The 24,818-nt window shown below is 39.6% G+C and overlaps 1 protein-coding gene and 4 gene segments (V, D, J or C); all 5 read left to right on the top strand.

Annotated features, from left to right (window-relative positions):
- The first annotated feature begins 564 nt into the window (after positions 1–564).
- Positions 565–1,314, top strand: LOC121724360. The segment is given in 2 exon segments: positions 565–646; positions 941–1,314. Coding segments are annotated over 2 exon segments (423 nt in total).
- Positions 1,315–2,406: 1,092 nt separating this feature from the next.
- Positions 2,407–3,016, top strand: LOC121724261. The segment is given in 2 exon segments: positions 2,407–2,495; positions 2,613–3,016. Coding segments are annotated over 2 exon segments (453 nt in total).
- Positions 3,017–3,289: 273 nt separating this feature from the next.
- LOC121724255 lies at positions 3,290–4,587 on the top strand. Its single transcript, XM_042110678.1, has 4 exons — positions 3,290–3,338; positions 3,431–3,644; positions 3,901–4,004; positions 4,134–4,587. Exons 1-4 carry the CDS (start codon positions 3,290–3,292, stop codon positions 4,493–4,495), a joined length of 729 nt encoding a protein of 242 aa, XP_041966612.1. The 3' UTR covers positions 4,496–4,587.
- Positions 4,588–6,537: 1,950 nt separating this feature from the next.
- LOC121716801 lies at positions 6,538–8,835 on the top strand. The segment is given in 3 exon segments: positions 6,538–6,594; positions 7,996–8,368; positions 8,464–8,835. Coding segments are annotated over 2 exon segments (417 nt in total).
- A 14,194-nt stretch (positions 8,836–23,029) lies between these two features.
- LOC121724233 lies at positions 23,030–23,877 on the top strand. The segment is given in 3 exon segments: positions 23,030–23,207; positions 23,311–23,615; positions 23,845–23,877. Coding segments are annotated over 3 exon segments (396 nt in total).
- The last annotated feature ends 941 nt before the right edge of the window (positions 23,878–24,818 follow it).

Genomic DNA, 24,818 nt, shown 5'->3' with positions numbered 1-24,818 from the left:
CCCTTAATCTGTCTAGATTACCAGGGTCTGGATTTTCCGGGCTATGTTTTAGATCCTTCAGGAAACAAATCAAATAAACATTACAGGAGAAGTTAGTTTCCTCTTATTTCATTAACGGTGGTAGGGTCGCCTGACTGTAACCTTTCTGGCTCTGTGTTGCCAGGCTATATTTACTTTCATTCTTTTCAAGTGTTTGGTATTTATTTCATGTATTCTCTGTACAATGCAGAGCTGAGGACGCATTACACAGACAGCTGGTACCAACACAAGGAGCCTGGACTTCCTTCATACAAACTGAGATGGTAGGCTACTCTGACGCTGGGGATAATGATGACCAGTTCAAGAGGAGATTCATTGCTAATCTCCGTGCCACTTCTCTCTGACCATCCAGCCATACATTTCATGTTGGTGCTCATAACCATTTGCCTGCTCATTCTTAAGTTTCTGCATTTCATACTTGTCACAACAGTCATTTCACCACTTCAATATACCGTAAGCTCCTCCTTGAAATGTCAAAGAGAGAGAGAGAGAGAGAGAGAGAGAGAGAGAGAGAGAGAGATCTTCATTTCTATATCAAAATCACCACAGTTTGTCATCATGCATCACTGGCTGAAGGTCTCTCTTGTTATTGCAACAACAGTTTTTGGTATGATATTGATATTATGATTTATTTTCTGTCTAATATCCATCATCAAACTGTAGTCAGTGGATGTCAGGTTTGCTTTTTTTGCAGAAATTCAATTGCAGATTATAAGCATTCAACATTTGAATAATTTTATACATATATTTGGAATTATGTACACATAGCCTAGTATTGTATATTCTAATAGAACAAGATGATACTGGAAACTGAGCAGACAGTCACAGACTGTTAATAGCTCATTCCTGCTGGTTTGGCTGTTTGGTTTCTGATCCGATCTGTATCTGAATGTATCTGCAGTGTGCAGAGGAAAAGAAGACACTGTTGACCAGTCGTCAACGTCTGAGACTGGACCAGAAGGAGGAACGGTGACACTCGGCTGTAGTTATGACACAGCTGCCACTAATGCCTACCTGTTCTGGTATAAACAGAAACCTAATGATCATCCTCAATATATGCTGAAGAAATATTCATTTGGAGGTGGTGATGGAGAAAAGGAATTTGAAACAAGATTTCTGGCTGAACTCAACAAAACTACAAAGATAGTTCCACTGAAAATCAGGAACCTTCAAGTCTCAGACTCTGCTGTCTACTACTGCGCTCTGCAGCCCACAGTGACAGGAAACCCAACAACACTGTACAAAAACATGCTCCACCATGTGTATACTAAATGAAAATATATTCACCTAGTAACTCAACTTTTTTCAAGACACATTACTCAAGTTAATTGTTGTTATTGGCCAATTTGACTGGACTAGGACTAGATTTGGGCAGCTCATGGTCTGGAATAAGGAGATATGCATTGTTTTACAGCGTCCACATGTTTCTGAAGCATATTATCAGTGTTCATGTTCTTATTCCACATTCCAGATTGTGCCCAGCATGTTACCTGATGAACTATGCTTCACTCAGGCAGGATGAAAGTGCTGGGGGGAGGGTCATACAGTATATAATGTGACATGCAGGAATCCGCACAGCAGGCTTTGCATCAGTGAAGTCTACACAACCTACTCAGAAGCAGCTATGAGCAGCAACACTGAATACTGTAGTTTTCACATGGAGATGCACACTATTACTGATCTTCATCATGACAACACTTGAACAATATTGAGAAAAATGCTCATTACCACAGCAAATGGCACTCGGATAATGGTTATGGTTATGGAATTTTGTTCACAACTTATCGTACAAGAAGATTACATTATTTATTGTCCTTCCATATTCACTACAACCTCTAGGGAAGTATATTAATGGCAATATTTCATGTTCACACCATTTGTTATGTAAAGGTGCAAGAAATTAAAATAATAGACAGGCCTGATCATCTGGTTTCAAGTCAAACTGAGTGATTGTGGTAGTTGATATGTCAATGCTGGTGACATTATCCATTACGCTACTTATAATAAGGTCAAGGAGATTTTTTAAAAAGGCGATCAATCAATCAATCAATCAATCAATCAATAAATAAATGTTATTCACCTTCAAGGAAGACTGTTTTAATGTATTGCGCCAATTAAGTGGGAGATTTTTTTTCTGGACAGCTAAAATGTATATGGATAAGTGTCTTAAGGCGCTTATGTCATGAAATAAACTGTAAATAAATCATGTACAAGGACCAACTTACTGTAATTTCATACGCACTGACCTTAAATTGAACTATGTCAATACCTACCACAAGGTGGAAGCATCTTGATGTTTTTGTTCACAATAAGAGGCACCTCCTCAAAGGATGAATGCATTTAATATACAGACTTCAGGAGCTATAGAAGATAAACCTGAAACCCTTCTGTCACCTTTAATAAAGTCATGGCATTTATGCAAAGTTGCATCTTGATTGTGATGCTGTATTGCTTTGGTAAAATGCAAGTTATTATTTTTCAGTTGATCCCATTTGATGTATTCTCTCAAACCTACTGCACCTATTTGATTTTATTTCAATTTTGATTTTACCAATGTGATTTTATTTCAACAGAATGTAGAGGAGAGGACACAGTGGAACAGCCTGAGCAGGAGATGGTTTACACAGAAAGAGGATCAGTGACTCTCAGATGTGGATACAAAACAGCTAGTAGTGGATCACCAGATCTCTTCTGGTACATACAAAGACCAAATGATTTCCCCAGATACCTGCTGAGAAGAGATACATATTCCTCTGGAGATAATGGCACTGAGTTCAATGAGAGATTTCACTCCAAACTAAACTTCTCCTCCAGCTCCATTCCTCTGAGCATCCAGGATCTGCACGTGTCCGACTCTGCTGTGTACTACTGTGCTCTGAGGCCCACAGTGACAGCTGCACACTCAGCTCTCATACAAAAACCACACACTGTTTTGATCATCCTTATGAAATTCATGGCAGCAAATAATCTCACTTAAGGATATGGTGTAAATGGAGAACAGAATATATAAAGGATAGTCATTCAATGAGTTCTATCTGAAACACCAGCGGCTCTGGTTCAATATTGATACGCAAATGTAGACAGATTATGAGAGAGTAACATGCTCTGTTACCATTAGTTGGGCACAGATTCTTTGTAGAGCAGGACATCCTGAGGAGAGTTCTCATAGGAGGAGTCTTAGGGAAGATATTTAAGAATGCCTCTTACAGCCAATACAAGAGAGCTACATTTGTTGAGATGACAACAAATCATGACTGTCCCCAGTCTGCTACTTCTTGTTGTAATTCTAACACAAGCTGGTTAGAGTTTCAAATGTACAAAAGGTTGCAAAAATAAATATGTTTGTTGTATTTTACTGTATATGTGTAATGTGTAAATCTTTCTTTTTCAGATCTGGGTTTACAAGATGACATCACTCCAGCCTCTACAGAACTCCTTGTCTCAGAGGGTGAAACAGCTTCTCTCTCCTGCACATACAGTAATGCTGTGAATGTGAACAATCTGCAGTGGTATCGCCAGAATCCAGGATCTAAACCAGAATTCATCATCATGTTGTTTGAATCCAGTGACCGCAAAGTGGACTCAACTTCTCATCCTGAATACAGGTGAATAAAGGCTCTAAACAGGTTCATCTGAATATCTCATCTGCTGAAGTCTCAGACTCTGCTGTCTACTACTGAGCTCTGAGGCCCATAGTGTCAGGAAACCCTACAACACTGTACAAAAACATCATGCACCATATCTAACTAAATAACCCCTACTGTATGTATTGTAGCTCATGACCAAACCCTCTACCAGTCAGGGGAGGGGCTGAACAGACAGCATCATAATGAGATCAGATTGAAGTGTCTAAGGGTGAAGAACTGAATCCAAGCAGATCAGCATACCAGCCTCCCTCATGAACTACACTATGGTCATTACCATAATGACTCTTGTAGCACTGCTACTGTTTTCAACCATCTTGGGTAAGAGCACTTCTATATTTTGCTGTATCTAAAAATTAGGGTATGTTATATAAACTCAATAATATTAATTCAAACTAGGCTTTTTTTAGTAGTAGTATGCATAACTGAATCAGTTCCCTTTATCTGTAGGTAAGAGTACTGAAAGCCCTATTGTACCAGACACTGTAGTGAAGTATGCCAAAGAAGGAGAAAATGTTCAGCTCTCCTGCAGGTACAATGGAAGCGCTGACAGTCTGCACTGGTATCGCCAGTTCTCCCAGTCTGTGACACAGTTTCTCATTCTGGATTATCAAGGCACTATCATCAATGCAACTCCTCCTGTTCTTGGGATATCAATCAGACATGACAATACAGCAAAGCAAGTTTCTCTGAAGATCTCATCTGCTGAAGTCTCAGACTCTGCTGTATACTATTGCGCCCTGCAGCCCACAGTGTCAGGAAACCCAGCAGCACTCAACAAAAACCCTCACAGCCAAGATGAATGGCAATAGCACAATACTCATAGAAAGACAAGACTCAAGAGTGATACAAAAGTCTCATGAAGGGATTTAAAGTTTTTGGTAACACTTTACGGTAAGGGTACATTAATTAATTCATGATTTATGTATTACTTCATTCCTTAATATCTCATGAATCATCATAAATTGACATGAGTTCATAGTCTGTAATTCATGACCTCATACATGAACAGCACATCACCTAAAGTATTAGGTATACGGTGGGCACATCATTATGATTAAGCATGATCATGATTATTTCTTTTTCTGCCAAAAATGTGGTCATCACTGCTCAAATTCTGATTTGAACACAACTTTGCAGTTCTCTAAACACATCATTATTCACCACTTTAGCTGAGGGGCCACAGACACGATGAACTCATGAGCAATTAACCTTAAATTCATGTAATCATGATGATCATGCTTAAGAAATCATAAATCATAATGATGTACCCATCAAACCTAATGCTTTAGTTGATGTGTTATTCATGCATGAGGTCATGAATGAGAGACTATGAACTCATGTCAATTCTTGATGATTCGTAAGATATAAAGGAATGAAGTCATGCATAAATCATGAATTAATTCATGCATGAATTCATGATAATTCATGTACCCAGGTTTTCATTTTAACATTGGTGTATAATGATGTGTCTATGCTTCCAATTGTCTCTGAGAGATACTCTGTCTTATTAAGAATCAGGTAGCTCTATCAAATGATAGACAAACAGGTGAACTGTAGGAAAGATGGGCCTTAATAATCACCAGCATCAGTGATGTTCTGCTCAGTGGGGCCTTTTATTTTATTTCTCTGTTTTTTGGTAGATGGATTTAACAGTGAATGACATTTTAACATTATATAACATGATAACACATTAACCTAGACCTTTTGGTAACACTTTACTTGAAGGTATCTACATAAGAGTGACATGACACTGTAATGAATACACGACACTGTCATGACACATGAACCCTAACCCTAACTTGTCGTAACAAAAACCGAATGACACTTAATGACAGAGGCGTTATGTCATAAAAGTTTATGAATTATTTATAATGTTTATGACACGTTGATGACTGTGTCATGTCACTCTTATGCAGATATCTTCAAGTAAAGTGTTACTGACATTTTATTTACCCTATAACAAATGTAGAATTATTAGGATACCTAAAGTTATGAGGGGTTGTGCATGTGGCTGGCTGTGTGTCTGTGTGTGTGAGTGGGGGGTGTGGTGGGAGGGGGCGGTGTAGGTGATTCTTTTAGGTATTTATGTCATGGGCTGCTACATGTATTTATGTATAAATGTTCACCTGTATAGGTGTGTACATGTGTGGTTGTGTAAATGTATGTGAACAGATTTCCTATTTCTTGATTGCCCAAGACAAATTTCTCTGCCTAATAACCTCCACTCTGCAATAAAATAATATAAAAATGCTCTTCAAGTTTTCACCACAAGGTGGCATCCTAGTTAATCTCATGCTCAGCCAAAGCAGCTGAAAAACAGCATCAAATCTGCTTATTTCCCTTACCTCCCTTCACTCTACAATAAAATACAATAGTAGAAATATAATATGGTACATTTCCACAAGGTATAGTAAATTGAAAATAGCAAATATTTTACAGTAATGAAGATCACCATTCAGACATCTTAGGCAAAACTGGATGACTCCACCTACCTGCTGTGCACTTTACAAGACAAACCTCACAGTCTGTGACTAATCAGTTAATTTACCAATCACCTGTTTTAGATCCCTCAGTCAATAACAACAAAGGTTTTTCTGCCTCCGTGTTGTCAGGCTATGTTTACTTTCATTTTCCAGGTGTTTGACATTTGATACCCTATTTCCACATCTAATGCAGATGTACTGTATTCTCTGTACAATGTAGAGTGCATATTATTCTGTAAAAAATGTATGATTGACTTATAGGGGCAGTTTCAAAATGAACACAGTAAATTCCTGTGTATAAACAGCAAAACAGTATTTTATGCAAATAAAAAAAGCATGTATTAGTTTATTAAACAATACTTTATTGTGTCACAAAACACAACATTTCATGTGGATATCGGCTTCAAACTGTGGCATGTATGAAGGTGCCCAATAGCCCAATGAATCAAATCAGATCTTTAAACCAAAAGGAGAAGGTAACCAGGGGTGTAGTGGTAAAAAAAGAGGTGGGTAAAGTATAAATTCTGTGATCAGGCGGACCACGACACGGTCACCGGTAAGGCAGACCACGGTATACCAGTTTATGGTATCAAGGGTAGGCCTATCACTGGGTGTTCTCTCATAGGCCACACAATCACTATTCATTTCCTTAATCAAAGTTCATTGTTAACTCCAGAAGGAATAAATATGGTAGAAGTCTATGTTTAGTAAATCACAATAAATCACAATACAGAGAGAACTGAAATGTCAGGATGTAGACAGTAGGCTATGTCAGAATGGCCTAATCACCATATAAAGTAAGAAATATGAAATCTTACAGACAAACTACCTATAATGGAATATAACAATTTATTTAGCATGCATAAAGTGTGTAGGAGTCCAGTCTGAATGCCTACACCTTTATATTAAGTCTTTGTGCCAGTAGCATTTCAAAAAGGGCAAAGGGGAGGGGGGACTCCACCTCTATGGTATGGTAGCTAGCACTTGCAAATTCATGTATGAAGTAACCTAATAATTTCAACACTGTGCCTGTGGCATGAATTTACTGTGCACCAAATTAACCTCAATTGTATTGTTTCTGGGGCTCACTCACGTTGGGCATGTAGTCGAGGCCGTTTTCTGCACAATCAGTAGGAGGGATGTTGTCTTGATGCTTCAGAAATCGGTGTGTATCCATTTAAAAAAAAACATTCATTATCCAAACTCGTTTACTCGTGTGACCTTTGATGCTTCCTGCTGACTGCCGCAAGACGATTGGTCACTGACACCATAATGCAGGGCGATATGGATAAACGGTGTTGCGCAGGCCAGGTTCAGCAACATGAAACTAACAATATAAAACTGTAGACAATTGTAAAATGGCATATACGCTTAATTTAGAATTGTTTAATAATGATATACTATGGTGGATAAACAGAGGTGGATAAAAACAATTTAGAGGTGGATAAACGCAATTAAGAGGTGTGTAAATGCTATTTCCGAAATTCAGGAGGTGCGTAAATGGTGTAGTGCGTTTAGCCTCCACTACATTCCTGAAGGTAACATTCTGTTACATTAATTTCCCAATGTTGCATTATAGCCCTGGTTATCAGAGCAGAACATAGTAGAATATACAACAGTGAAAATGCAGTTAAAATATTTATAGAGACCAAAAAATTTAAAAAAGACAAGTAAAAAAAAACATCCTTAAGTCAGGACTTATTTTCCGATACTGACAAGCAGACAATACATTATACAAAGCACATCTGGCATTTCTTACTCTAATACTTCATGTAAATATCCATGGGATATTTCTTCTCAACATAATAAATGAATGAGGTACAAAGTCATTTTACTGTTTTGGTGTGCAGTACATTCCAGTTTAAAGTTCACATTTCCCAGTTAAGTGGAATTACATGGCATATGACAGCTTCAATGCTGTGCACTGTTTGGGTGTGTGGTGTGATCTAGTCTCCAGTCAGAATCTCAGAGCTGAAGTTTGAGCCCTTAGACAAGAGGAGGAGCACAGCAGCAAGTGGGATGTTTTCTCTGTGAAGAGGATTGAAGTAGCAATGAACATTATTATGGTGACATCAGATTAAAGTGATTGAGTGAAGAACTGATTCCAAGCAGAACTGTTTACCAGCCTCCACATGAACTACACCATGTGCCCTACCATGATGATCTCAGTAGCACTGCTACTATTTTTAACCATTCTAGGTAAAAAACATAATCTTTACAGTCTTCAACTTTCTTCAGTATGATATCTTATACACTTAAATGCACAAAACTGAATAATTTCCCTTCATTTGTAGGTAGGAGTACTGGAAGCCCTATTGCTCCAGAAAGTGTAGAGAAGTATGCCGTAGAAGGACAAAATGTTCAGCTCTCCTGCAGGTACAATGGAACTGCTTATGGTCTGTATTGGTATCGCCAGTTCTCCCAGTCTGTGCCTGAGTTTCTCATTCTGGATTATCAAGGTGTTATCACCAACGCAACTCCTCCTGTTCCTGGGATATCAATTAGACATACCAAGGCAGCAAGACAAGTGTTCTTGGAGATCTCATCTACTAATGTGTCAGACTCTGCTCTTTACTATTGTGCCATGGAGCCCACAGTGTCAGGAAACTCAGCTGCGCTCAACAAAAACCCTCACAGCTTTTAGGTGATGGCAAAGACATAGAAAACATATTGCATTTTGAAGATACAGACATGGCTGTGACAGTCCTGTACACATTGAGAATGTTGTTATATGTTCATTGTGTAGCAAGAATGTCATTTTATTTCTTTATTCATAACTGTCCACTTCATCTATCTGTTACAATGAATGGTGTTTTCAAATTTACATTACACATTATTACACATGACACTAGTCCTTGTCCTATACAAAATGCAGTATGATGATATAAGTGATTTTGGACCTCTCAGATGTCTCATATTCAGCCCAACCAAGTGATGAACAGCATACAATCTGCTTGTTTCCTTGTTCCTTGTTTCCACAAATTCACTCTGCAGTAAAATAATATAAAAATCCTTTAGAAGTTTCCACCACGGGGTGGTGTCATAATAAATATTTTACAGTAAATGAAGATCAACTTTCAGACAGTTTGGGCAAGGCTGGATGACTCCACCTACCTACAGTGTATTGTACAACATAAAGATCACAGCCTACAACAAATCATCTGTTTTAGATTTTTCAGTAAATAACAAATGAGTCGTCGAATGAACATTTTAATGAGAAGTTATTCATTAACTATGGTAGGATCACCTGTGATTGTGCTTTTTCTGACTCTGTGTTGCTATGTTTACTTTCATTCTTTTTCCAGGTGTTTGACATTTGATGCCCTATTTCCATATCTAAGGCAGATGTATTCTCTGTACAATGAGCTGAAGACAGTAAGGACAGGTGAGAGACAGAGAGAGAGAGAGAGCGATCTTGCTTTGATTATCATAATCAACACAGTTTGTTATCATGCATCATTGGCTGAAGGTCTCTCTTGTTATTGCAACAACATATTTTGGTATGAAATTGATATTGTAATTTCCTTTCTGTCTTATATCCATCATCACATTCTAGTCAGTGGATGCCAGGTTTATTTTTTTGCAGACAAATTGCTGATTTTAGACATTTAACATTGAATTAATTGTATACATGTGTTTGGAATTGTGTATGCATACAGTATTGTGTATACTAGAGCATGTTGATACAGGAAACTGAGCAGACAGTCAGAGAGTGAAACTGAGACAGTAACAGACTGTTAATAGCTCATTCCTGCTGGTTTGTCTGTTTGGTTTCTGGTCTGGTCTGTATCTGAATGTATCTGCAGTGTGCAGAGGAAAAGAAGACACTGTTGACCAGTCGTCAACGTCTGAGACTGGACCAGAAGGAGGAACGGTGACACTCGGCTGTAGTTATGACACAGCTGCCACTAATGCCTACCTGTTCTGGTATAAACAGAAACCTAATGATCATCCATATATGCTGAGTAGATTTACATTTGGAGGTGGTGATGGTGAAAAGGAATTTTTGGGGAGATTTTTTGCTACAAAAACAGTTCCTCTAACAATCAGGAATCTTCAGACATCAGACTCTGCTGTCTACTATGCTCTGAGGCAGTCATGCAAAATCCTCAGCTGACAGAGCTTGTAAAGGATACAGAGAAATGTTCCAGTGATCAGTGAAAATGCAAAAATTACAGTAGTGTGAGCTTGATCACAGTCAAGCATTTTCATAATCATAATTAATTGTCATACCTAAGACTTAAAACTACACATAAACACACTATAGTGTGACTATAGTGGCATTTACTGTGACTTGCACTGCAGATGTTTAACCACAAGAGAGCAGTATTGCAGTATTGCAAATGAGCCTACAGATGAAACGGACTGAGCACATTCACTGCAGACTGAATAGACCTAAATGTTCTCATTGTGTGACTGTGGAGTATGTGTGTTGTTGCATTTTTAACTTCAGCCATTCCAAAGTGAAGACATAATTTTAGCAACATAAGATACTGCCTAAACAAAATAGGTAATGCATTGTAAATGGGTGCAAAACCATACATGCTATAGCTACTGAGAGCAAGGATAACAAGCATGCTTAATGAGGTGAATTGCATGTGAACATATTTTGGTAGAATATTGTATTGAGAAGAAACTCATAGGAAGTAACTGTTCGGGGTGGAGCTGATGTTAGTGTAAAGACCTGAATCCAAGCAGATCTGGATGAACTGCTCTTTGTGCATAATGATGGTTTATCTAACACTGCTACTCTTCACAGCCATTTTTGTTTACTTTAACTAACTTTATTTATTATATTTACACACTCCACAATAACATGCATTAGATAATGTAACTAGATGTACCGCAGAGCGGTACAAAATATGACCGCCGCCCAGTCCAGCACATTTTTTCCACAAAAATAAATCACGCTGAAAGGACTATATGATTCTAACTGTCTCACTAAATTGCATTATCCACACTCAATTCTCACTGATATCTGCTAGACAACAAGTACCAAAACATGATTAGTTCATAGATTTCACATGTAAAATTCATTTTATACAACCCCACCTCCATCTTGCCTGTTCATAATTCTGAGAAATTCTTGAATTGTGTGCATGTGTGCATGTACATGTTTATGTTATGTGTGTGTGTGTGTGTGTGTGTGTGTGTGTGCGTGTGTGTGTGTGTGTGTGTGTGTGTGTGCGTGCTTGTGTGTGTGCCTGCGTATGTGCCTGTGCATGCAAGTGTACATATGTCTACTGTGTGAGTAAGTGTCATACGTATGATTACTGTGAATGTATGTGTGTGTGTGTGTGTGTGTGTATCTGTTTGTGCACATGTGTGCACATGAAATGGGTTAACATGACCCCTGGAGGCAAACATACGGAAAAAAATGGTCATCCTAGTCCCTACAGTTCTCAAGATATTCACAGAGAACTGTGTCTGTCCTACCCTCCTTTCCCGGGGTCCAGTCCAGCGGGGGGGCAACAGATCAAAACAAAAAACGACGGTTCCATGCTATCCATGTGGGGTTACATGCCCACCAAGTTTCGTGTACCCCGGTATTTCAGTGTCCCGGGAATCCTTGTTGGTGTACGTCACTAAATGTACACATACATTATTTTATTGTGTGGCCCCCCATGAACGAAAGTACACAAAACTTGGCATGCATTCGGAGGGTGTCATAATGATCCTACACTTTTAATTTCGTTGCAGTTTTGACCTTGTCAGCCAGAGATATTGTGATGAAAACACCTAATTTTTTGCTTTTTAATTTTTAACTAGGTGGCGCTATACATGAAATAAGTGGTAATGGGATGGGTTGACATGCCCCCTTAAGACCAACATACATAAAAAAGGTGGACCTCCTAGGCCCTACGGTTCTCGAGATATTCACAGAAAACTGTCTCCGGCCACCTACAGGCCAGTTGGTGTATAGTAACATAAATTAATTTATTGTGTGGCCCCCCATGAACGGAATTCCACGAAACTTGGCGTGCATACAGAGGGTGTCATAATGATCCTACTTCCAATTTCGTGCAGTTTTGACTATGTTAGGTCACAGATACCTGCGATTACAACACCTCATTTTTACTTTTTTGTGTTTAACTAGGTGGCGCTATACATGAAATGAGTGGTTATGGAATGGGTTGACATGGCCCTTTGAGATCAACATACAAAAAAAATGGTCCTCCTAAACCCTACGGTTCTCGAGATATTCACAGAAAACTGTGTCTGCCCTACCCTCCTTTCGGGGTGTCCAGTCCAGCGGGGGGGCTACAGATCAAAACGAAAAACGATGGTTCCATGCTATCCATGTGGGGTTACATGCCCACCAAGTTTCGTGTACCCCGGTCTTTCAGTGTCCCGGGAATCATTGACGGAAATTTGGGCATGCGAAAAAGAAAAAAAAAAAAAAAAATCTGACTAAACCTATATGACCGCCCCTTCGCTGCGCGGCGGTCATAATAACATATAATTCAACAAATGCAAATATAACTCTAATGTAAACAGCATCAACAATATCAATCTATAATCTGTAAATCTGTAAGCTTCATGCTGCATTATGTTTGAGGCCATCTGATTGGCTGTACACACACTATAATCCAAGGTGATGCTACGCTGGACTGCACAATCCACACATTGCAGGTTACGCTGGCTGACTTCGTGTAGTATCGGTATATAGTTAACTGTTCAAATAGCGATATCAAGCCAGTGTCTGACAAACTAGTATTTATACCCACAGCCTGCCACTGTTGGGCCATGCTACTTTTCGAAGGAGAGGAGGAAGAGACAATTATAATCATCATAATGATTTATTATGATATAATGATACAGATCACAAATGAATGAACTCCATAAAGTGTAATAGAAGTGTCACACTTTTATTGTAAATGGGCCAAAGTTGATTTTGAGTAACACTGTTTAAAATATCATCAGAGATGATTGATAAAGCATATAAAAGTGTTCTGAAGGATCTTTGATATCATGTTGCTTTCAGTGTAAGGTATTTACTTTTTTGCTCTTATTATTCCAGCCCATGTCAGGAATGTTATATCTGATATTAAGATCAATTTAATCAGTTTATCATCAATTTAACTGACATAAAGCCATGCAACCCATTCCATAACCACTCATTTCATGTATAGCGCCACCTAGTTAAACACAAAAAAGTAATTGAAGGTATCTGTGACCTAACATAGTCAAAACTGCACGAAATTGGAAGTGTAGGATCATTATGACACCCTCTGTATGCACGCCAAGTTTTGTGGAATTCCGTTCATGGGGGGCCACACAATAAATTAATTTATGTTACTATACACCAACTGGACTGTAGGTGGCCGGAGACAGTTTTCTGTGAATATCTCGAGAACCGTAGGGCCTAGGAGGTCCACCTTTTTTATGTATGTTGGTCTTAAGGGGGCATGTCAACCCATCCCATTACCACTTATTTCATGTATAGCGCCACCTAGTTAAAAATTAAAAAGCAAAAAATTAGGTGTTTTCATCACAATATCTCTGGCTGACAAGGTCAAAACTGCACAAAATTAAAAGTGTAGGATCATTATGACACCCTCCGAATGCATGCCAAGTTTTGTGTACTTTCGTTCATGGGGGGCCTTACAATAAAATAATGTATGTGTACATTTAGTGACATACACCAACAAGGATTCCCGGGACACTGAAAGACCGGGGTACACAAAACTTGGTGGGCATGTACCCCCACATGGATAGCATGGAACCGTCATTCTTCGTTTTGATCTGTAGCCCCCCCCCCCCCGCTGGACTGGACCCCCCGAAAGGAGGGTAGGGCAGACACAGTTCTCTGTGAATATCTTGAGAACTGTAGGGCCTAGGATGACCAATTTTTTCCGTATGTTTGCCTCCAGGGGTCATGTTAACAATGGTTAATATTCCATGTGCACACATGTGCATAAACAGATACACACGCACACACATACATTTACAGTAATCATACGTATGACACATACTCACACAGTAGACATATGTACGCATGCATGCATGTTGCAGGCAAACACACAAGCACACACATACACACACACACACACACACCCACACACATAAACATAAATTTGTACACGCACACATGCACAAAATTCAAGAATTTTTCCCGTCATCTACTCCCTGAATTTTTGGTCATTGATACCCGGGACACCGAACCACCGGGGTACATGAAATTTGGTGGGTATGTAGCCCCACTAGACTTTTACGGAAAATTTTCATTTCGTCCCCGGGGACCACCACCAACCCCCCCCCCCCCCCCGTGCTGGGCCCCCTGAACCGCAAAAAAAAAACAGTTTTTTTTCTAAATAACTACCTGAACCGTGGCACTGAGGATGAAGAATCTTTTATGGTATGTTGATCTCAAGGGCCCACATCAACCTGGCTCATAATCACTCATTTGTGATTTGCACCCCCACCCCCCGGTAAAAAATGAAAATGCAATATTATTCTGCTTTAATCGCCCCTATCTTCAGTTAAGATGTTCAGAACTGCACCAAAATTTATGTGTATGATTGACCTGGCATTCTCCGGGGGTATGCCAAGTTTCGTAGAATTTCATCCATGGGGGGGTCTAAAAAAATTAGGTTATGTGTACATTTAGTGACTGTACACTCATTGGCCTGTAAATGGCGGTGCACACATATACACATGCACACACACAGGCACCCACATACTATCGGTATTAGAACGGCCGATACATAATTACAAATTCAGTAGGATTAAAAGAAAGCCAAAATAAATATTCATCATCATCATCATCATGGCTGCATTTTCAGTATTGGCGAGAAGTAGTCGTTTGTCCACTAGATGGCGCATCGTTGCAGTGAGACGTAATTTTGTTGGAAGTTAAAAGTGGGTTGGAAAAAACAATGGACGCTTCATACAAGGACTGTAATTTACCGCAGCGAACATCTAATAAGGATAGGACGATGTTCACATGAAGTGTAATTCCCATTTCTTCTTGAAGCCGAAATAAATCTGAGGATGTTTATCGGACATGCTTGGTTTTTACTGCAGGTACGTTAATCTTGTAATATCAATAAGGACCTAGGTAATGTTACCGTTAGCGTTGGTTGAGTGATGGAGGCATTTGATTTATTGCATTTGTAGAAAACTATAAATGCGGTTATACCAAGCAAATGTATAGCAGCACTGTTTGTATCTTTCGACTGTCATTTATTGCACGTGCTACAAAATCATTCTGTGCAATGGAAGATTTACCAAAGTTACACCGGTCTGATACAGTTTTGCCTATACATGCGTGAGACTGAGACGCCTGTTTATTTTGTTTTAAGTGCGTGCAGGGTGTGAGAGGGGAATCGATGTGCTTTGATTACAGCTTGGTAGTTGTAGTCTGTGAAATTAAAAAGCACGTGTGTGTGAAGTATCCAAACAATGACACCTTCATTTCATTATGGCTGCTTTAGCAAAACACTGTGTACTGTGTACTGTGTAGTGGGTCCCATTTAGAAGTGGCTACTTCATTCGCGCTTTCCTTGACTCATGGAGCTGCGTGAATGTTATTACAACTTTTCGCCACGATATGACAGTTTAAGTCCGCTTGATACTGTAAGGCGTAAGCCATTGGTTTCCAAAGGAGATTTTATTTGTGTCGCCAGCATAGCCTATTGACAATTTATGTTGTAAATAGGCCTACCTTATAATCCTACCTGTAGCTTAGGGAAGCTAACAGCTTTCTATTAGGATCTAGTTTGTTAGTTACCGTTTTGTCATAACTCCCTGATGCATTTTTGCATTTAGAATAGCCAGAGCGTGTATATCTCAATCGGAAAATTAAACAATATCGGGTGCCTATGGACTAGGCTGGGTGAACCCAGCCTGATCTGCCCGCTATTTATTTTTTGATTTCTTAAAAGATTGAGCTTGGTCTGATGAAAGCCAGACTAGCCATGGACCTCAGTTAAACAATGCAAGGGAACATGAATCAGCCTATATTTGCACTAACAATAACGGACAAAAGCTCTTCAACTTTGGCCCGTTAAAATGTGTATGAACAGTCTAGCGACGCATTTCATCAAGGCCCATTTGGACATGTCAGTTATTCGCACCACTGGTTAGATGTAAAACAGCATTTCGTTTCAGACTAGGCTACTGTTACTTAATTTGTGCATTAACAATAACGTTTCAGACTTCTGTTACTTAATTTGTGCATTGACAATAAAGTATTACATGAACTATAGATGACTAAAATCTTATGTAGAAGAAGAAACATTCACAAAAAATCCATCCATCCAAAAATGACCTTTGTTTTTGATAGCTGTTGAAAACGGCATGGAAATGACAGAGATGTTTTTGTTTAAAAATACATAAAAAATAAATAAACAAATAAATAAATAAATAACATTATGCTGATACCTTTTGCTTTTCCCAAATACAATGTAGCCTACAGGTGTAAGTGACCTTTCATCAATCCAGTTGCAATGGATGAACTGTGATGAACTGCCCTACTTGTGATTGTTTAGAGATTTTAAAGGTTTTATAACAATGCTACATCTTCTTTGGCTATTCTACAATCTATTCACCTTTTCAGCACCAGTAGGCTACTTTCTGTGCAGCCGCACACACACACTCAGGCATGCCAAACAAGCATACACAAAAGTTTCAAGAGTGGGGGATGGAGTAAAATATGGAGACAAATTGAAGTGTGATTTATTTTCGCGGAACGGATGTACAGGACTGAGCGGCGGTCATATTTTGTACCGCTATGCGGTACATCTAGTTGAACACTGATTTATTGTTTGACAAAACACATTTCATATGGATACTGGTGTCAAGCTATCTTGGCATGTATGAAACCACTCAGAGTCTGTTCACTAGTTTAGTGTGCAGTGCATTCCAGTTTGCAGTTCACGTTTCCAAGTTAAGTGAAATTACAGTACATGTCATGTGCTAGGGGCAGCTATGGCCAACTGGTTATCGCTTTGGACTTGTAAACGTAGGGTTGCCGGTTCGAACCCCGACCAGTAGGAAAGGCAGAAGTGCCCTTGAGCAAGGCACCTAACCCCTAATTGCTCCCCGAATGCTGCTGTAGCAGTCAGCTCACTGCGTTGGGATTAGTGTGTGCTGAGTGCACTGTGCACTAATTCACTGATTGGGATAAATGCAGAGACCAAATTTCCCTAACGTAATCAAAAGAATATACTTATGTTACAGCTTCAATGCTGTGCACTGTTTGGGTGTGTGGTGTGATCTAGTCTCCAGTCAGAATCTCAGAGCTGAAGTTTGAGCCCTTAGACAAGAGGAGGAGCACAGCAGCAGGTGGGATGTTTTCTCTGTGAAGAGGATTCAAGTAGCAATGAGTGAGCTGAGCACTGTACTGAACTCCAGTAAACACTGCCACAATGCTGCTGTCTGGACTTCTGTTACTCAGTGTATTAGCACGTAAGTTATGCAATTTCTTACATACTGTATGGGTTTACATATGGGCACATACATATGGTGAACAGAACCCATGCTGTTGAACATACAAGTTTTTCATTTTTGTTTTGACTGTTTTCATCTTTTAAAAAATGTTTAATTTCTCTGGTTTTTAAGGTATTGGTTTGGGCAATAAAATCACACCAGACAGCACTGAAGTGTTCCCAGAGGAAGGACTGAATGTTAGCTTGTCCTGTAGCTACTCCTCTGCATATTCTCTCCAGTGGTATGTCCAGTATCCCAGATCAGCTCCACAGTTCCTCCTGCTTGTGCTGCACTCCACTGGGAAAGACCCGAGCCCAGGCAAACATCCTCGCCTGATGGGGAAACTAAACCAAGAGAAAACTCAAGTGTTTCTGCAGATCTCCTCTGTTCAAGGCTCTGACTCTGCACTGTACTACTGTGCACTGGCGCCCACAGTGACACGAAACCACAGACTGCAATACAAAAACCTGACTGATTCAAATCCCAAAAAGATTTAATGTACATCATTTTTATGTTTTTTTCCTTTGTAATTAATAAATCAGACCTCTTGTTAAATTTCCATTAAGCTTTCTTATTAACTATGCAAAATCTATTTGCAAATGTACCATGAGAAAGATCCTAAGCACAAACAGTGGTGGGTCAGCTAAAATCTGTCTCGCGTCACATGATGACATTAAATAATGCACAAGAACTTCGCTCATAGACTGATTTTGCACTTTGCCCAGCATTTAAATTAGGGCTCATTTTTTAAATCCAAGAAGAACATTTAATCAATCAGTGTACACTAGTTCAAAAAAATATTAACATTAGGTGGCATTTCAAAAACTACATGACTTGAATACAATGTACAGGAATCCATTATTTTTTTCTGCACCCTTTTGTTTTTGGTTGAATGGTGACACCTGGTTTGGTTTGGTTGACATCTGACATAAATCTAGCTTGGCTAGCGCCACCACTTCTCAATGAGACGTGGTCTGGGAACAAAACGTTCATTTTCTCGTATTTGAAAAAAAATGCCCAGATCCGTTTATTGGGTGCCACGGATGTCTATTAAAATGCGTCTGTGCATAGCTCATCATCGTCTTGCTTTCCCCCCTGTTCTGTGATTGGTTCCCTATCTCAGGCGAAAATTTGCTCCATGGTCTCCAGGCTGCCTTAGCAGCGTGAATCAAATCGCGCAAGGCAGCATGGGAACACCCAGGCTAACAATATGGAGGAAAGGTGTGTGTGTGTGTGTGTGTGTGTGTGTGTGTGTGTGTGTGTGTGTGTGTGTGTGTGTGTGGAACACCCAGGCTAACATAAATCACCCATGTTTCCAAAATTCTAAAAATAAAACACACAAATTCAGTACAAACTGCACAGAAGGGACACAAAAGTGCTGTGCTATATTTAATCAGAGACAGCAGCTCTCACTCTTGTTTCAACTCCACCACTCATCTTACTTGTCTCCTTCTAACCTTCCTTCTCCCTTTGTTCTGGTCCAACTCACATTTCCCTGGTCCCACTACTCTGCCTGGTCCCACTATTCCTGTGCCTGGTCCAGCTTCACCTCTCCCTCACCCTCTTCTGCCTCATGCAACTGGTCATCTCCCTTGTCCAGAAATTGCTGTCTCTTTCTATCTCAGTGGTTCTCAAACTGGGGGGGTCGCCAAAAATATTGGAGGGGTCGCAAAATGATTTGTCTGGATTAAAGAAATTTTTGTAAAGGGTTTTAGTCAAAGGTTGCCATTGACATAATGCCTTTGATGTTGACATATAGTCTACCTAGAGAGAAGACATTTTCTGCCTCTGATTCCAATGTCCATCTCACAACATTTCAAAACCAAATTCCGCCGGTTAGAGAGAAGGGGGTTTGGGGGGGTCGCCAGACAAAAAGTTTAAGAACCACTGCTCTACAGTATATGCTACTCTGTGTTGCTCACATTGAACAAAAGCAGTCCCTTTGTACAGTTTTGTTATTCATCCACAAGGTGGCAACGTTACATCCCTATACTCACTATACCACTGCAAACTAGCATCTGTTACTGCAGGTTATTAAGCCTGTAGAAACACTTTGTGTCCACAGACTTTGAAGAATCAAGCTGAGAAGAAAGATCTGCTCATAAGTCTCTTGAAAGAAACTGTTTAACCATGGATTGTAGCCTGGGGAATTTCTTTCTTATTTCTTTCTTATTTAATTTTGGTAAGTGTCCTATCAACTTTGCATTTAAATGACACCGTGTATGGTTAGATGTTGTAATATATCTGTTCTACTTATTGGTTTTGATTTCAGAATGCATAGCTGAGGACTCTGTTGATCAGCTAGCAGGATTCCTCACTGCTTCTAAGGGAGATTCAGTAACTCTGCCCTGTACTTACACCAGCACCAGTTTAGCACCGTATCTGTTCTGGTACCAGCAGAACCTAATGGATTCCCTGCATACATACTGTGGAAATTCTCAAAAACTGGGGCTAATGATGACAATTTTAAAGAGAGATATGATGCCAATCTCACCTCAAATTCAGTTCCTCTGACGATCCAGAATCTGCAAGTGTCTGACTCTGCTGTGTACTACTGTGCTCTGAGGCCCACAGTGACAGCTGCAGACTTAACACTCATACAAAAACACTGGCTTCCAGATAGAGCAGCTAGTGAAGTGTTGTTGGGTTATTTCCCCCACCCAGATAAACACGTTTTTAGTTTTCAAAAGCTCCCTATTTCTCCACAATTTTAAACTGTCTGAAGGTGGATCTCTATCAGCACTCTATTTTCCCAACAGTCTATTACCACCATTTTGTTCACAGTCATCACAGGCAAGAAATTGATAATGCAGAATGTGCACAAAAACTGTTATGACATTTAAGGATCCTGGTATGTTCATGATCGTTCTCTTGCAGCTACTCCTCAGCATATAGTCTATAGTGGTATCAGCAGAATCCCAGATTAAATCCACAGTTTCTGGTGCTCACTGTAGATGATAAGAAATCAGATGTAGATCCTCAAATGTCTGTGAGGGTGAATGAAGAGAAAAGTCCAGTCTCTCTGCAGATCTCCTCTGCTCAAGTCTCTGACTCTGAGCTGTGCTACTGAGCTCTTAAGTCTACAGTCTGCTGTACAAAAACATTACAGTGGGCTACAACATAATGAGTTCAGGAAAGCTGTAGTCAGATCCTGAATATTTACCCTAAGATGAATTAAGTAATATGCAGAAACAAACAAACACAATAAAACACACACACTTATAATCAGAAAATATATTTTGGCCATTGGTGTATGATACTTTGGATAATTTAATGTCATGGGTGCATGGAAATAGAAATACTACACATTTGGAGTGCCACCAAGTGGATATGATATGTTACTACATTTCATCACATGAGTGGAGACCTGAGTGACAGGAATTCACCTTACACACATTGGGCATGCATCTGAACTTAATGACTGACAACAACGTCTTTGTGCAGGTTTCAGAAAATATATTTATATTAACAGGAAGAGTTTCTCAACATTTCATCTTCTTATCTCAATCTCAGAATTGACTGTGTTTTGGCAAAGGCAAGACTCTCACTGTCTTTCTATCAGTTCAATTTCTCACACAAGACCCTCCCTGAATGTCATGTCTCATAACTTTGATGCACTCTCACAACTAATACACTCACATAGCAACAGAGAGCTTTGAGCAAACGCTCTAAGCAATTATGTTCTCCTCTTCCATGTTTCAGATGGAGAAATCACTTATGGTCAACATTCTCATACTGGCAACAGGAATATTTAGTACACACAACATTTTCTCAAGCATAAATACAAACAAAACAATAACAAGGAGTTTTGACCTTATTCTTACTTATTCTAGTTTTCTTTTCTCTGTTGTTACAGGTACTTTTGCACAAGATAAAATTGGTCCAAAAGAAGATGAGGTGTTAATAAATAAACATGTTACAAATAACAATGTCAAATTAAACGTCAAATGAGACGTTTTACAGATAACAATTAATGTAAAATGAGACACAGCCCTTTTGTAAGCTTATACATACTATGTTCACATTCCAGCAAAGCACAGCTACATGGGCAAAGTGATTTGCAGGCAGCACCTGAAAAGCTCCAGTGTTACTTCTTCAAACCCCAAGGAGCATTGATATCCCTGAATGAAAGCGTAGTTCAAAGTATGCATATGACTAAAAAATGGCTGTGTCTCATTTGGCACGTTGTAACTATACAAATCACAGCATGTAAATAAGAAAATGTTGGAATTCTTTTGTCACTTTTGTAATAATGCCTGCCACTTCTAGGCACTTGTGCTAAGCTAGGCTAGCGGTGAGTGCGTCAGACAGAGTAACTACACATATGGAGATGAGAAGGGTATGTATCGACTTATCGAACTCTGGGGAATACAGTGAGTAAGCTAAAGTCACAAAAAGTCGGCGTGTTCTGTACTGTAGCTGAAGTGAATTATACTGACTTGGCAACCCCTTTAGTTATAAATGAGTACACTTTGCTGCTATACTGTATTTGGGCCTTACGAGAAATTGTCATCCTCCTTATCAAAAAGTAGGCCTAATCACCAAAGGTCAGTCTGACAAGTTGGAGAGATATGAGAGAATCAAACAATTCTTCTGTACTTTATAAACAAAGAAACCCCATTAATTAGTTAAACATAAAACAGAGTTAAAGAGTGTTAAAGTGCCTTAGAATGAATATTCCAAAAAGTTGCATTCATGGGGGCAGCCGTGGCCCACTAGTTAGCACTCCGGACCTGCAACCGGAGGGTTGCCGGTTCGAGCCCCGACCAGTGGGAACGGCTGAAGTGCCCTTGAGCAAGGCACCTAACCCCTCACTGCTCTCCGAGCGTTGCTGTTGTAGCAGGCAGCTCACTGCGCCGGGATTAGTGTGTGCTTCATCTCACTGTGTGCTGAGTGTGTTTCACTAATTCACGGATTGGGATAAATGCAGACACCAAATTTCCCTCACGGGATCGAAAGAGTATATACTGTATATACTTATGGGCGGTAGTGTAGTGGTAAAGTTGTCGGTTCAATTCCCGGCATCCACCATGTAAGTCTCTTTCAAGAAGTGTCTGCTAAATGTAATGTAATAATATCAATTGAGAACATCTCCTCTCATAGCACCACTTACAACAAGTTCCTAGCACTGTCTTGAAATGACACGTAACTGTTAAAAACAGCACTCACTTATTCTTACTGTACTGTACCGTTTTTAAATTGTTCTAAAATTGTTGAGAATTGTTTTAAAACTTAAACTGTTTACCATGTTGTTAGTCGCTTTGGTTAAAAATGCGTCAGCCAAATGTAATGTAATGAGTATTTTTTCATTAGAATAAGCTCATAATCCTTTCTAGTCAATTAGGGTTTTAGTCTAAAAAAGCCAATCACCAGTCACCAGCCAGTCACCATCAACCACATGGTGGCGCCATTACAGCTTCCTACACTGAGAGCAGTTACCATGTCATTAATTCCGTACAAGACAGCAGAGGTAACACACTGCATTTCATAACACACTGAGATGGCAACCTGTTGAATTCCTCCTCCCCTCAGAAAAGCTGTTCGGCCATGGAAATTGTGGACTTGCGGCTGTGGAATACATTCCTATTTGTTCTTTGTTACTTTGGTAGGTTCATAATGGTCACCATTTGTTTCATCATCTTTGCATTAACACCAAATTTTATAGCAAAAAGTTACATAATAATATGTTGTTTGTTCATCAATTTCAGAATGCAGAGCTGAGGACTCTGTTGATCAGCTAGCAGGATTCCTCACTGCTTCTGAGGGAGATTCAGTAACTCTGCCCTGTACTTACACCAGCTCCAGCACAGGACTACTGTATCTGTTCTGGTACCAGCAGAAACCTAATGGATTCCCTGCATACATGCTGACACGGTTCTCAGAAATGGGCGATAATGATGAAGGTTTTAAGAAGAGATTTGAGGCCAATCTCACCTCAAACTCAGTTCCTTTGACCATCCAGAATCTGCAAGTGTCTGACTCTGCTGTGTACTACTGTGCTCTGAGGCCCACAGTGGCAGATGCACACTCAACGCTCATACAAAAACACCAGCTCGCTAGTCACACAGAGAATATACTATATATTATTACTATAATATGTTTTACAAAGGTGATTTGTCAACAGATAGGCAAACTCCCACATAAATTGATTATTAAAATGGCTAAAACTATAAACCAGTCATTTGAGAAAAAAGAAGCCTTTCATTTAGAACTGATTCTTTATGAAATATTACGACATGTAGATCACAGGGAACTCACAGAACACAATCAAATAACAGAGATCAGTTATGTAATGATAAGTACTCTGATTGGCGAGTAAAGTTACTGAGATAATTGCTTCAAAAGGAGCCACAAAAAAAAAAAAAAAGGTACACTCAGTACACTCTGCTGTATACCAAGATAATAATGCAGTTAAGATACATTTTATTTCCTTAAACAGCATTATGTGTAATCATTAGTAGAATTATTTCACTGTTGTTTTATCATGCTGAGCAAGACTCATGACCAACCCTCTCCACCAATCAGGGGAGGAGCTCAACAGACAGACGGCATCATGGTGAGATCTGATGAGATGTAAGAAATGACTCCAAACAGATTTCAGCTTCACCCAGGAAGAACTACACAATGTGCTCCACCAGGATGATTCCTCTGACAGTGCTATTGCTTTCAACCTTCATGGGTACTGTATGTTCTCTATCACTCAATATTACCAGCAGTGAACCAATCTTACAATTGTCTTACAATTAGTTGTATACTGCAAAACTGAATAATTTCCCTTCATTTGTAGGTAAGAGTACTGGAAGCCCTATTGCTCCAGACACTGTAGAGAAGTATGTTACAGAAGGAGAACATGTTCAACTCTCCTGCAGGTACAATGGAACTGCTTATGGTCTGCACTGGTATCGCCAGTTCTCCCAGTCTGTGCCAGAGTTTCTCATTCTGGATTATCAAGGTGTTATAACGAACGCAACTCCTCCGGTTCCTGGGGTATCAATCAGACATGACAAGACAGCAAAGCAAGTTTCTCTGAATATCTCATCTGCTGAAGTCTCAGACTCTGCTGTATACTACTGTGCCATGCAGCCCACAGTGTCAGGAAACCCAGCTGCACTCAACAAAAACCCCCCACAGCCAAGATGAATGGGAATAGCACAATACTCACAGAAAGACAAGACTCAAGAGTGATACAAGTCACATGAAGGAATTTAAAGTTTTC

The sequence above is a fragment of the Alosa sapidissima genome, chromosome 1, assembly GCF_018492685.1.
Source record: "Alosa sapidissima isolate fAloSap1 chromosome 1, fAloSap1.pri, whole genome shotgun sequence".
Classification (NCBI taxonomy): domain Eukaryota; kingdom Metazoa; phylum Chordata; class Actinopteri; order Clupeiformes; family Clupeidae; genus Alosa; species Alosa sapidissima.
Note: the sequence above shows the minus strand (reverse complement) of the source record. Positions and strands in the feature narration are given on the sequence as shown.